We start from the raw sequence: 14,610 nt of genomic DNA, 5'->3' as shown, positions 1-14,610 counted from the left end.
ATATATATATATATATATATATATATATAGAGATAAAGGAAAGAAAACCAAAGAAAACCAAATCCCAGAAGGGGGGGGGGGGGCTTGTTTCGAAGAATGTTCCATCCATTTTCTAGTTTTCCAATTGGAGTTTTGAAAATGTCTTTGTCTTTTAAGTTGTTAATATTTTAGAGGGTGAGGTATCAATTAAAATCAGACTGATTTTGTGTGTGTCTGTGTGTGTGTGGGGGGGGGGGGTGATGGCACATACGATTTAAAGGCCATTTCGCCGAGTCCTGACATACTTTTGACAATAAAAATAACCGTATACAGCCAGCATTACGTTCACATTGACACAGCTCAAACACTATTTCTTTTATTTGCAATTCATTTGAGACAAAAAGAAGAGTATGTTCCCTGCAGGAACTGTTTGAGAAGGTCAGTAAATGTGTTTCTAGTTTCCTGGGGTTAGATGTCCAGAGTCACAGTTCATCTAATCAGCAAAAACTGAAAGCGTTTTCCTCGGCTGATTGAGAGGTAAAGGCTAAGAACATTGAGACATCTAAATAGTACAAATCTTACAACTTCAAGAATGGTGTAAAGCTGGGGCCAGACTACTGCCCCTTTTGTATTTAGACAGTATAAATGAATCTTCAGACCCTTCGCCACAAAACGGCCATGTACTGCTTCCAATTTAAATTCAACGCAACGTATGACGCTTGGTCAAATATGCAAACCTCGTTCCTCTTCCCATCTTGCTCATCAATGGCTATTGACTGGTTCTAAAATAGCTATCCAAAGTCACCTGTGGTCTCACCTCTGGATTCTGTTATTTGCATCTGTGTACCTGTGAGAGTGCACCACGGTGATTGCTTGCCATTCCTCATTAAGGGCAACAGCAGAATTGTCCTCTCTCATGAGAGGAGATCATGGGAGTGAAAAGGGGTGAGGGGAAACACTCTTTGTGTTTGTGAAAGAAGGCGGTGGAAGTGGGAAACGACGACACTGGATGAATCGAGGACAAAAAAAAAAAAGAAATACGAGAATCAGACAGAAAAGTAAAAGTGTGCCAAAAAGACAGCTGAAGGGATCAAGAATGAGTGAATTGAAGTTGTGGAACGTTTGGAAATTATTCCATTCCTTTCACTCTGTTGAAGCTTTCTTTTTTTTTTTTTTTTTTTTTTCCTTTTAGGCATCGCCGGCGTCACATTAAGATCATCCATTGGAAGATCTAAGGCAATCTTTTGATGTTCTATGCGCATACACAAACAGGACTGTGGAGTGGTCGTTTGACAACAGCAAGACTACAGAAATATATTTCTGTATTTTCAGTCCCTGGGCTGTGAGGGACGATGTTAACATCTTAGGGTACTGCGCAAACGGGTGAATAATTTAATTTACCTGTTCATATTTCGTCAGTGAATACATTAAGCTGCTTTTTTTATTCCCCCTCTCATCTTTGCTCTACAATGTTGTTCTTCAACCCTGAAATGGCATTGCTTCTTGCAGCTTGGCAAGTGCATTAGGTGGAGAAGATAACTGGATTCTGTCTTTCAGGTCACATCCAGCAAAGGTTCAATAACACCTTGTTCGTAAAGTGCTATTGTTGTTTCACTTTACTACCACACTCTATTCATGCTCACACCGTGTCTCAATTAATTGGCGGGTGAATCATCCACTTGAAACACATAAGCCCCAGTCCCCAAACACACAGCTCCTTTTTCCCCCCTCAAGAGAAAAGCTCTACAATTTGGAGGTAACTGTAATTATCTCAATACATAGCAGCTACCATTTACACACAGACATTAAAGAACCAACTAAATCAAATGACAAATTTAGCCAGTCTCGTACCTGTTCTAGTATCACGTAATACTTATAAATACTTACAAAACCCAGAGAAAAACAGACATCAGAAGCTATCGACAGTAATGTAAGAGTAAATAAATAATCCCTGCCACGACAAGAGGAAATATGTTGAGTAAAATACAATGTGATAGATAGTGAACACTCACTATTCGTACGGGATAAGGCCCGAATCCTGCTGCAAAGAGCAAAAATAAAACAAGAGTAAAAATGTTTAGAATAGCCTACAGTGATATTTTGCACCATGAATATACCACAAACTATAATCCCAAAAGATTTTAATGTCATTTCAAACTAATCCCCCGTCAGAAGGACTTTCAACTCCATCCCAGGGGAGGCAGGAGACTTTGAGTGCATCATGTTCCGCTTCTCCATTGTTGAGGTGGCCGAATAAAGCAGTGGCCATAAAGTGCCTGTCATGGTGGCAACCCTCATACTCATTAGTGAACACCAGCGGTGAGGGCTGCCGTCCTATTGGTCCTTTTTTGGTCTATGGGATTCCGCAGGCAGCTCGTGGGTACCGGCTGGCGAAGGTACATGGGAGTTCACCCTACCAGTCTACTACTGTGCTTTGTGGACTTGGAGAAGGAGTTGGACCATCTGCCTCCGGGGGTCCTGTGGGGGATGTTTCGGGAGTATGTGCTTGGGCTATTTTGTCCCTGTACAACCGATGTTAGATTTTGGTCCGTATTGCTGGCAGTAAGGCGGATTTTGTTTCTGGTGGTCTCCGCCAAGGCTGCCCTTTGTCACCAATTCTGTTCATAACCTCTATGGACACGCTGGAGAGGCTCCAGGCCTATTTTCACGCGGAGCGCAAGTCAAGCACAATGCGCAGTCCAACTGTGCGCACAGGCGGAGTTTTCTTTCTTTTGATATTTGCACAGGTACAACTGAGTGTAATGGGCATTGTGCGCTGTTGTGGGATGGAATTAGTCTTTTCCCTGCCAATAGCGGGCATCTCTCATTTGCATCAATATCAGGGCGGTCCGTTATGACCGAGTAATCCGTGCTTGACATTGTGGAAACAGAAATAGAATGATGGAGCCCATGCACGTCAATGGAAGGTAAACTGCAAGATCTCCCCATCCGGATGTTGTAGTCGGCCCCGCATGTGACGTGGACAGTTGGGGCACGCCCACCTTCCCCGCCCGTAATAGTGACAGTCGGTACTATTAAGAGTTTAAGATGACAATGATTATAATATGTTCAATAAATTGATTTCTACAGTGACTCAGTGGGACTGTCCCATGCTGGTATCATGTTTGTGAATGACATCTGATGACATCAATGACGCATGTCCCCGAAGTGCCGAATTTGACTGCCTGCACCTCGATCAAATACACTGAACTTGCGCTGCACCACCCGTCCTACAAGTTAGACCAGCTTTTGACGACTCTAAAATGTAGTCTCCTTTTTGTAACCAAATTTGCAGATGCACAGGGAGCTAGGGGCAGGAACACCCAAGAGACGTGTCTTGGGTAAATTCACAAACATGCTGAACTAAATCCTTGTCCGGGCACAAAAATGATAATGAGCCCCCCTTTACGCTGAGCTCAGACTACTTTCTGTTTCCAAATTGTCGGCTGAATCATTGCGAGGGAACTTGGTGCAACACGGCCCTAAATACGGTAAACCAGACATGCACAAACTCAAGATATGTCCATTTTTATGCAAGTCTACCAAAAGAGGGCCCTATGTCGACGGTTCGCCTGGAAACGCCTCAGTATCCCCCAGTATTTGAACAAAGTGGCTGGGGAGAGAGGTTTCTGGGCTTCCCTGCTTAAGTTGCTTCCCTTGCAACTTGACCTCGGACAAGCGGAAGAGAATGGATGGATTGTTTGACAACATTATAAATACTTTTATCCCCAACTTCACCCCACTCCTTTATGACAAACGTAAAGAGTTAAGGAGTATTGCAAGACCTTTGGATCATAATTAAGTGCATGACAAGTGTCTCTCAGTATTTGTTGTATATTAATATACAATTCAAAATTTCATAGTTATTTGCAATCATATGATGTTTCAATCCTCTGCATTATGTGGTAGCCTTGACTTGTGACTTGTGTTGCAGTCTGGCAATTTGTGCACCTGCAGCTCAGCTTTTGCCCTCCTCCACCTTTTGAACCCAGTTTCATATCTTTAAAAAGTATACAAGCTATGAAAGGGTTGACCTGCAATCTTTTCTTGCAGTCTGGGTCAGCTTGCATTCTCAGCATTCAGTTAACTCACTAACCTGATTGCTGCTATTTTGCTAATTTTAACGTGAAACTAAATGTCAATGCTCATGCAAATACCAAATTTCAAAGCAGACCTACAGCAACACACAGACAAGATATACTGTATACGAGCAGCAAGAATGATGACTTGAAAAGGAAAAAAAAAAAATCAAAAGAGTTGGCAGGTGATTGCACACTGACGGGTTGGTGCTGAAAGTAACCAGACAATAAGGAAATGCCGATGAGGATGTGTGGGCAATGAGTTGAACTAGTGCTTACTTCTGGGTTTGTAAGTTTGCTTCTGAGGTCAGAAATTGCTTTGGCAGCCACCGGACTCTTCAATAAACCAGCACGGGAAATACAGAAAATCCGGTATAACGGTACTTACGGATAAGAGGCACACTGGCATTAGCGGTCCCAAGTTTATTGGTAGCGACACACGTGTAGTTCCCGTAACGATCCTCTGTCATGTTGGTCACTGTTAGAACTGATCTGGAACTGAGGCTCTTGATGTCGATGCCCTGGCCCTTGATAATCCTGAAAATTGAGCACAATGGCAAAACATGAAGCCTTGATTTCTCACCCACATGCACAGAAAATGTCAAGAGGGAGGAGGAAGGTGTCAAGGACAGCACAAATGTTTGTCATCCTGACACTACACTAAGAAGCACTTAAAGACCCTCTTCTGCCGATGTAATTCCTTGGTGTGTCACATATGAAGACTTTGGACTGTGACACTACTCTAACGAACATTGTTTGGCCTCACATTGCATTAACTGTTGCCCACTCTGTATCAATTGCAGTCTGGTCATCCTGGAAGGTGGATTCCCCCATCTGTGGCCCCTTCTCAAGGATTCTTTTCAATTGTCACGAACGACCGACACCAATTGGTACACTGCGATTGATGGCCCTTTCATTCAAATCATAACTAAAAGTCATAAACATAGCTTCTTCAAAATTCTAAATGCTGCTTATTATTTATGTTTGGTCCTGCCTATATTATGAATGTGTTGGACAAGATTGGTACATGTGCACATTTCATTTCATCAAACCGCGACTGTAAATGATATGATGAACAATGACTTGTCAATCATGTTGGTTGCTTGCTATGGTGGGAAAGTAATGACTTTGATTGACATGACCGCAAGAATCAAGTGTCCTTTACAAAAGACAGATTCTTTAAGAGTTTGTTGTTTACAGTTTCATTGGGGAAAATGTTCTTTAAATATCAAGTTCATGTAATTGTATTGCGGGAGAGTGTCATGTGATTTCAGAATAGTGCATCCACAGGTATTTTCAATTAAATGTGGGGTGGCAATATCTATGTAATCTACTAATGTTTTTATTTTATTTCACAAGCATTCGGTGACAACAATATATTTTGTGATTGCATTAAAATGTAAGCTATAGATTATTAAAATAGATGACCTGTGCATTTTCTTAAACTGAACCCCTTCAGTATTCCTGACATAATCCATCACATACTCCACAGAGGAGGCGTGTTGTGTACTCTGTGTTGACTGTGGCTGCCTCATCGACCTCCACTTTTGCTTTGCTTACAGTATGAGGAACTCTGGTTTAAACCACTTCATTAGACCTTATGTCAAGCCATGTCCCAAGGTGACATCCTCACTAATAATCTTGATGGTAGTACCAAGCAAGCTTTTCTCTTTATTTTTTTGAGTCAATATTAAACAAGCCTGCAATCTCCTCTTTCAGATCGAAAGCAAAACCGCCCAGATATACGCACGCAAGACTCCCTCGCCTCCATCCAAATTTGCGGCAGATCATGAAATGGACCATGTCAAAGATTGTTTTGCTTTTCCAGTCGTGGCAAGCTGACGCAGCGTTGAATTGATGTTAAGGCCGTAAAACACAGTGGAAGAAAAGTGGCTCTCTATCTCTCTTTCTTAGTGTTGTGCAGATGCTAAACGTATTGTTTGCTGTGTTAAACATTGAAGACCACATACTTCTGTACTTCAGTAGTTATAAAAATTCAATTAAGTAAGATCACCCAGTAAGTCCCCCAAAAATAAAGTCTAAGAGTAGAATCCTGGCAAATTCCCTCCTTGGCAATTTGAATTAATTGATTGCAGCCAATAATTACAATTATCACTGCATGAGCTAATGATTGAAGAGCAGTTAATGATGGTAAGTGGACTTTTTAAATCCAACAACACACAGGTGAATTTTAAACGACGGATGTATATGCAATAATTGATGTTAGAGGATTGCCGGGGAATGTTTCATTTGGATTCAAGGATAGGACGGAACACAAATGAGTAGTGTTGGAACATGTATGTGGGCTCTCCATAGCAGGCAGCCAAACACAATGACAAACCATTTTCCTTCTGAGGGAAAACAGATAAAGCCAGCCCTTTTTCATTATGCAAATGTATTGCCTGCAACATCTTATAATCTTGTACTTATCAGTGATAACATACTGGCAATTTCAACTGCTACTTTGAGAAACATTATATCCTGCCTGTCCTTAGCATCTAAACGAAATTTGGCTTCTTTATAAATATCACTTTTTCATCATTACATACAGTATTCATCGTAAATAGGATCTACACAATTATTGATCAACAATTGGGGAAAACACAATTTTTTGTGGGAGTGAAACTTTTGTGGCCCAAACCCAATGACAACCACTTTTGGTGTAAAATACGGCCGTGAGAGAGGACAAACCCTTCTGCAGAACAACTGGAACACAGCTCATTCAAGTGACCGTCGATGCTAAAGCAATCTCTGCTCACCTTTTCTCCCCTTTGAACCACTCAAATGTTGGCGAAGGCACAGCAGCCGCCTCACACCTCAGCAGAGCTGTGCGTCCCAAACTAACACCGTGGCTCTTCATCTCATGGATGGATGGGGCAACTGGAGAAAACAAGGACACACTTGTTAGAAAAAAAACACATTTCTATTGTCCTTCAAACGAATTTGTTTGTGACAATTGAGTCGTTGAGAGCTAAACTGGATGATTTTATTGAGAAAATGATGAGGAATGAAAGCTTTTCATACCACAGTCAACGTTCACGCTTTGCAAAACTTCTGAAAGAGACAGAGCTGGGCAGGGGAGAGTGCATCCCTCCCCGCTGTTGGGAAAATGAAATGACTTGTACTGGATGGCGATAAATGGCTTAATGGGAGTTCAAAGACTCAATGGCGGCGGCAGGTTCTGTGAATGCAAAATGAGGCTCCTTTTATGTGAAGAAGTGTGAAGGAAATCTCTATTCTTCCATTGTCATGAAGGCAGCCGTACATGTAGAGAATTTCGGAGGCAATCCATGCCTTTGTGTGCCAAATATTTACATTGCTTTGAGTAGACACAACCTTCAAAGAAATTGAATTCACGTGCAATGACAAAGAATCCAATTCGGACGGCAGTTTCCTGTTTGTTTCCTGATAAAACGTGTGACACCCACTGTTATAGTTTAACACGTAACAACGAGCACTGAATGACCCTTATCTGCGTAATTCAACTTTAGGGCTTCGCAAACCAGCGTGTCGTGAAATGTAACAAGAAAATACAGAATGGGATGAGATCTGTAGTTTGGTCAATGCTCCTGGATAAATTCATCAAACGGTACCTGATATTCCACCTTCTACCTGCAGTATCCTTACAGTGGAAACATGTGTGACAAGAAATAATGAAGAGTGGAATGTGGACTGTAGCCGCAGGGTTAGCTCCCTGCTAACCTACAGATATCTGACAGACGAGGTGGGATGCGAGAGATGTGTGCAGTACGAAGAAGATCCACGTGAGCTTTTGTAAAGGTGGACTACGTTTGCATAGGAGAGGCCGAGGGAGGTGACAGTGTGCTCTGTGATGATGAATTTCCTTCCACCAACATTCTGCTGCAACCTAAGGAACACACTCATATGACTTGAGTCTGCTGATTTTATGTCCTTGCATGTGTGTGCCAATTATACCAACTCCTTCCACTTTTCTAAGGCTGGGCTGACGAATCTGAAAGACCTGAGGTTCGGCTATCGCGTTTCCTATTCATTTATCACTGTAGGGAATGTTAGATGCCACGCTGTGGGGTAGTGACAGACTTTGCCCGCCTTTCCGTGCTGGCTGTATGTGCAAATGGGTGTGCAGGCTTTCAGTGTGCATACCGTTATTAAAAAAGCAATAACCCGATTCAAATCCTCACCCACTCAATTTGAATCATTCGTGGTAATCAAACCGCACTATCAACTGGGAGAAAAATAAACACGCACTCAAACTGTTACTGTGTGTCTGTGAAGATGTGCCTTGAAAAGGCAATATATATATATATATAGTTTTTAATAGAATTCAGAGTGGACCACTTAATCCGGCTCATGAAGTCGGCATTACAAATAAAATAAGCCATTAGCACTGAGCAACAGCACACAAATGTTAGGCACATCACAATTAGGACAAACTCAATGATGTAGTACAGGGGTAGGAAATTCCGGTTCCTCGAGAGCCATATCCTGTCTGTTTTAGGTCCCTCCCTACTCCAACACACCTGATTCAAATGATCAGCTCATCAGCAAGCTCTGTCAAGGCCTGAACAATCGAATCAGGTGTGTTGGAATAGGGAGGGGCCTAAAATAGGCAGGATATGGCTCTGGAGGAACCGGAGTTCCCCACCCCTGCCTTAGTCCTTCACATCAGTAGCTACTAGGGCAGGGGTAGAGAACTCCGGTTCCTCCAGAGCCATATCCTGCCTGTTTTAGAGCTCTCCCGAACCCAACACACCTGATTTAATTGATCATGATTGTTTCAGGCTTCGACAGAGCTTGCTGATGAGCTGCTCGTTTGAATCAGGTGTGTTGAAGTAGACAGAGATCCAAAAGGTTCTCAAAATCCTCCACTGACATCTTTATGCAGTGCCAATGATTGTCTGGAGCCTCTGAAAGCAAGATTTTGACGTAGGGATGTTTGAGAGCACAGAGGCGAATTATTATTATTTTGTTTTTGTAAAAGCTAAGCACAGATTCACACGAGTTCAGAAATATAAATCAATTCATGTTGCAATGTTTTCTTTGAGAAAGGAACGTTGTGATGAAAGGTAGACATGAAAACAACACAACCTGGTGAAATGTAACTGCAGTAGGCTAACAAAGACCTCTGCATCCTCTTAGGACACTTTGGACTGTTTTTATTTTTTCTATTTTATTTTTTTCAACTACTACTCAAGGAAGTGGACATGTGTTTCATCTGCCGGGGCGGTGCAGGGGTGTTTCCTTATTTTGTGATGTAGGAAAGTGAGGACCCAGTAGTGTTTTTGGATTGGGAGGGTAGGAATGAACATGAATGCTCCGAGATGAATGAATGGAACACCACACCACTTTGGGGGTGTTTTTGGTGAGTAATTGGCATTTTAACATGGCTAAAAGTTTAACAAAAAAAACAAACAAAAAAAAAAGTTGATTTAGCAGGGCATGGCCCCTTTAAGAAACAATACGTTGGTGTTACAACTGGTGCTACAATTAAATTTTAATCTGAAACAAGAAAAGGAGTTTCCAAATATTAAGAATAAATTTGACAACAACCATTGTTAAACTTCTCAATCATTGATATAGAAAAGTGTGTGAACACCACAGCCTTCCATTTCCAGTGGCGCAAGTCTCATTAGGGTTGTGTGTTTGCTGGAATCAATCCCAGCTGATTTCAGGCTTATTATTGACTCCAAAATAGAGAGATAGATAGATAGATGATGTAGCTGTTTTTCCCAGACAATTTCCTTTTTCATGAGGATACATTTCTTAATTATTATAGTTTTTTTTTTTAATCTCACCGGTCTGAGTTTTCAAGGTGGACTGCAAAATATTTCTCAGTGGGATATGTGAATCTGATTTAGCATTTACTGATCCAGTGAGGGGCTGAGCATATATATTACCTATTATCTTCCTCCTTATCAAGGGCACCTTACATAACTGTTTACCACACAAGGTATCTAATCTATGCGTTAGAAGAATTCATAACAGTTCAGGAAAGCAATGGTTCTGCTCACCATTTTTGGACCTCTCTAAAAAAGAAAAAAAGAATGACCACAGGCTTATAGGTGGTCCAGTATGATTTACCTGTACATGTATAACAATTGAATAAAATCTTTCAAATTAGGTCCTGCCACTCAGCTCTGTGAAGAATGATGACACCTATAAAAAGCTCTCCTGTCCGATAATTCCAATTTCAACTTGATGACATGTCCTACATCATCATACTGTGTGACGCGGAAAACTCATTCACTGCTTGGGGAGAAATGCAAAATAGTGGACGACAATTCCTGAAAGTACAATAAGCCAGGTCATTTTGTGTCCTGAGCATGTTGTGGTGGTGCTGTAAATCATACTTGGATTCATGGCGATGCCACCGGATTGGGGTGAGGGGTTGGGTCGAAGAATAGCAAACACCCCTCCACCCACACACACAGAGCAGAAAAAAAATATATGGCCTCCGTTGTCCTGCCTGATGACAAATGGCCAGTTGCGGGTCGATTACAAACCAAATTCCCTTGCATCTATATTATGCTGAGCTTGTCGTCTAAACAAATGCAAGGTCTCCAACTGTGCATCGCTGCAAAGTGAACAAACACTCACATGTTAATGATTAGTAAAATGTTTGACCCTCAATGTAATATTCATGACCAGGTCGTGTTCAGAATGCATCAAACCTGAATGTAAAATCATTCACCTTAAGAAGACTCATGAGACGATTAATGATTAATGGGCTTGTTTCAAGACTGAGGGTCAGATGTGTGTATGCAGGAATGTGTGAAGCAAAAAGTTACCAACCTTTGACAATAATTTGTAGCACCCAGACATGAATAAACAATTAGCGACTGACTCGGCACGAAATATGATATCTTGGTAAATCTAATGCTAAATACTTTCGAAGTTGTACGATCCAGAGGGAAAAATACACTTCACTCCACTATTATTGAAAGTGTTCTTTAGATTCCAACACGTTTTTTTTCTTTAGAATATAGGACACAAATTAAAAAAAAAAAAGAGGAAAATTCAACCTTCATGTGCATTTTTTCAGCGGTGGGGAAAAAAAAGAAATCCCAAATTAAGAATAAATTGTTTTACGTCAAATCATATGTAACATAATTGTATAAAAGCATGAAATAACATTAGAGATGAGGAATCACAGGTTATTTTAAGGCAGTTTCCCCAAGACCTACTGCTTAGGTAATGATGCACATTGTCTACTAATCTCTCATTTTGGTATACTCTGATGACAAATTTAACTTTTGGATTGCTGGGAAATTAAAATAGAGATTTAAGGGGGGCAGGGGGGTATTTTTGCGACATGTGTACTCTTTACTCTTTTCACATGACCACAGTTACGCCCATAAAATCGCTCCGGTGAGTAAAACCATCCCGTTCACATAATTTATTTAGATACCAACTCTTACTCGCCATGAGAACACAAGCTTTTTTTTAATTAAAAGATCAATTAACATCCCTATCTCTTCAGTCAGATTGGAAAATGAGTTTTCAACGCAATTAAGAAATGGACTCATCGGTGCATGACTTATCAGCTTACACACAGAGACACTGTTCCCAACTGCCATCTGTGGGATTCACTGTCATCTCTATTTTTTTTTTTTTTACTGTCAGTCAGGAATGGTTCTGCTGCCAAGATTTATTAATTCAATAAGATTTCTATTCAGAACAGCGGAAGGCGCATTGTGTTCCTCCTGTTTTATTTCATGAAAGGCATATAAATAACCAGCTTAGTTGGAATTGTGTGACTCCCACGGGACATTCAATCTATTGTGTGATTTTACCACCTAACAGTTTAAGGTACGCTCATACACGGATGCGATTCACGGATTATTCAAGGAGGACCACAAAAGAAAGCTGTCAATTGTGAAAACTGTCTGCTACAAAGGCACCGTCTCATTAGAAATGATTTAAAAAAAGTAATGACTATAATTAGTGGGGCAATTGTATTTGAGCTTATTATCTGAATTTTAAGAACCGCTACAAATGCTTCTAATAACTTTCACATTATGTCAAAGTATAGAGGTTTTGCCATGTTGGAGCATTATCAGCACGGCATGACTGCCACGCTTGGGTGTTGCAACAGAACAACTAGTTGCTGAAAAGGCAAAATGATGTTCATGTTGCTTTAAAGTAGCCCAGTTGCAACATGCTTTTTCCTTATACCGTATTGGCCCGAATATAAGACGGCCCTGATTATAAGACGACCCCCTCTTTTTCAAGACTCAAGTTTGAAAAAAGACTTTTTGAACACCAAATTAATTTTTTTACAGAAAATAATTACAGTACATCTGAAACAAATGATTCTAACAATATATTTGAGAGAAAAAGCATGTTATTTTGCCTCATTCAAATCTAAAGTGCAATCGCATTCGTAAATGACTGGCTTCTGGTTTTTGAAATGTAAATTACATTATAACTTCTCCTTAGCTGCCGGTTAAGCTGGCCGATCTTCGACCCACTTTTCTCCAGATTGTCACAACGTTTCTCCATTTTCTGTTATCTCTTCGATTATTTTCTTCTCTTTTCCGTCCTACCGCTATTTTTTATTTTTCTTCTTTGTGTTACCGCTATTTTTATTTTTATTCTTTGTGGCCGGGGTTCACTTTGGCCTGGGAGTCAAGTTCAGCATTTGATTATCTGGCGCCATCTAGCGTCGTGAATGGGTATAATGTCTAGACCCCGAATAAAAGACGAACCCCACTTTTTCAGTCTTATTTCAATGCAAAAAACACTGTCTTATATTCGGGCCAATACGGTAATTCTTGGTGAGGATGAGTTGACTCTAAAGTGCACATGAATTAAAAACACTTCAATACAGTATTAGTATTTTCTTTTCATTGGTGACTCCAAAAAGTGCAGATGAACCTAAAACTGAGTGGCTACTCTGAAGTGGAGCTAACAAGACCATTTAGTTTGCAAGAGATCAAGATTTTGCTCATTTAATCGTGCCCTGAATGCAGCAAGAAATCTAAATAGCAATCATGATGAGAGCTCTGGAGAGATGTAGAGAGACAGATTTACATCCCAACAGCTTGAGGGCAGTGACTCTACTTAGCATCAGATGAGAATCCATTTCATTCAAGTCTTCTCTTATGAGTTGTAAGCGACAGTGGTAATAGATACTGCAAACTGCCGACCATCTTGACCTTTCCCCTTCATGTCAAAGTATACCCTATTACTGTGCTTGTGTAGTTTAATCAACATATAGTATATTTAAATTTGATCAATGTGTAGGGTCCGTCATCTCACCGAAGCAGCTTTTCAAACACACACGCACACACGCGCACACACTCAAATGCAAGGACATGGGGCACACCCATTAAATTAAATATACTATAAATGTCATGTGTGAAGCGAATTTACACTGCTCAATGATTGGCAAAGAATAATGTTCGTACTGTGTAAATATACTTAGGCTCAACTAAGCACGGTTTAATTGTATGCCATTAAGAGACACAAATCATGTTGATGAATGAAAAGATGGCTTGGACATCTCTACCATGACCCTTTCTCCGATATTTTACCTTTGAATTGGCCAAGACGGCATGGGCCCTTTTTCGGGGAACTGCGGGCTTGGAACAAACAATCATTGCAAACATATCAAGTGGGTGTATACATTCCAATAATGATCAGAGTTCACCCGTACTGCAGCTGCAGATCTTTGAAGTTCAGCCAATCTAAAATGCATCATTATAAGTCATTAAAAATGATCAGTGTTTCATGAACAAAACAATAAATAAAAACAATTGACATATATAAACATGGCTACTGTCTAAATAAGCGCAATTCACAGCTGCTGGGCTACCAGGGAGGAAGGAAGCAAAGATGGCCGACAAACTTGGAAGCACACATGAATGGTCTCGGGGTAGAGTAACCTTACAATAAAAAAGCTTCCTGTATGGAATAAACCAAATGAAGTTAATTATTCTCGAACCACCGGAGTTCACTTGGCCCTACTCCTGTGTAGGCAGTGGGGGTCTCGCTCCTGCTCAATGGTGGCTGTGACTGACTGGCAACCAGTCCAGGCAACAGTCCACTTTTCAATCACAGTCATCTGGAATAGGCCTACAAGATGATAAATACGGGAAATTATCAGATGTTTTTTCCTCATCAGACCTATTCCCTTCGCTATCACTGATAGTCAATGTAGGACCCTTTGGAGGCCTCAGAAAAATAAATGCAAATCAATTCAATTGTAATCGGGACATTTGACTGGAAAAGGAAAGATAAGAACACACTATAGCAAGAGAGGCATGGAACGAACTTTGCAAAAAAGCCACACGTGGCGCTGACATGATGTCAACAAGTCAGCCTGTCTGCGTTGCACTCCTGCAAACGGGCTTGTTGGTGTGATTTTGAAATATGAACAGCTGGAGTACCCTCAAGCAGTTGCAGCCGAATGCATCCAAAGGGCGGACAACAAATAAATCAGAGGAGAAGACAGTTGGTTGCTTCCGTCCAGACGTGGCGAAAGCTTCTGCAAACTGTCAAATTACATTTTGCAACATGGTGCTCTTCAAACTTCAGAGTGCCCCTTCAATATAAGGGTTGAGAACAC

General features: G+C 40.9%; 1 protein-coding gene across 2 annotated transcripts in view; it reads right to left on the bottom strand.

The window, feature by feature from the left end:
* negr1 (neuronal growth regulator 1) overlaps positions 1-14,610 on the bottom strand; it is a 132,730-nt gene that overhangs the window by 37,892 nt on the left and 80,228 nt on the right. For both annotated transcript variants that reach the window (XM_019880352.1, XM_019880353.1), the window contains exons 5-6: positions 6,818-6,938; positions 4,447-4,595 (exon numbers count right to left, since the gene is read on the bottom strand). In XM_019880352.1, the coding sequence (XP_019735911.1) occupies positions 4,447-4,595; positions 6,818-6,938 (270 nt within the window). The remainder of the gene's footprint in view (positions 1-4,446; positions 4,596-6,817; positions 6,939-14,610) is intronic.

Source organism: Hippocampus comes, unplaced genomic scaffold, assembly GCF_001891065.2.
Source record: "Hippocampus comes isolate QL1 unplaced genomic scaffold, H_comes_QL1_v1.1 scaffold151, whole genome shotgun sequence".
NCBI classification, from domain to species: Eukaryota; Metazoa; Chordata; class Actinopteri; order Syngnathiformes; family Syngnathidae; genus Hippocampus; species Hippocampus comes.
Note: the sequence above shows the minus strand (reverse complement) of the source record. Positions and strands in the feature narration are given on the sequence as shown.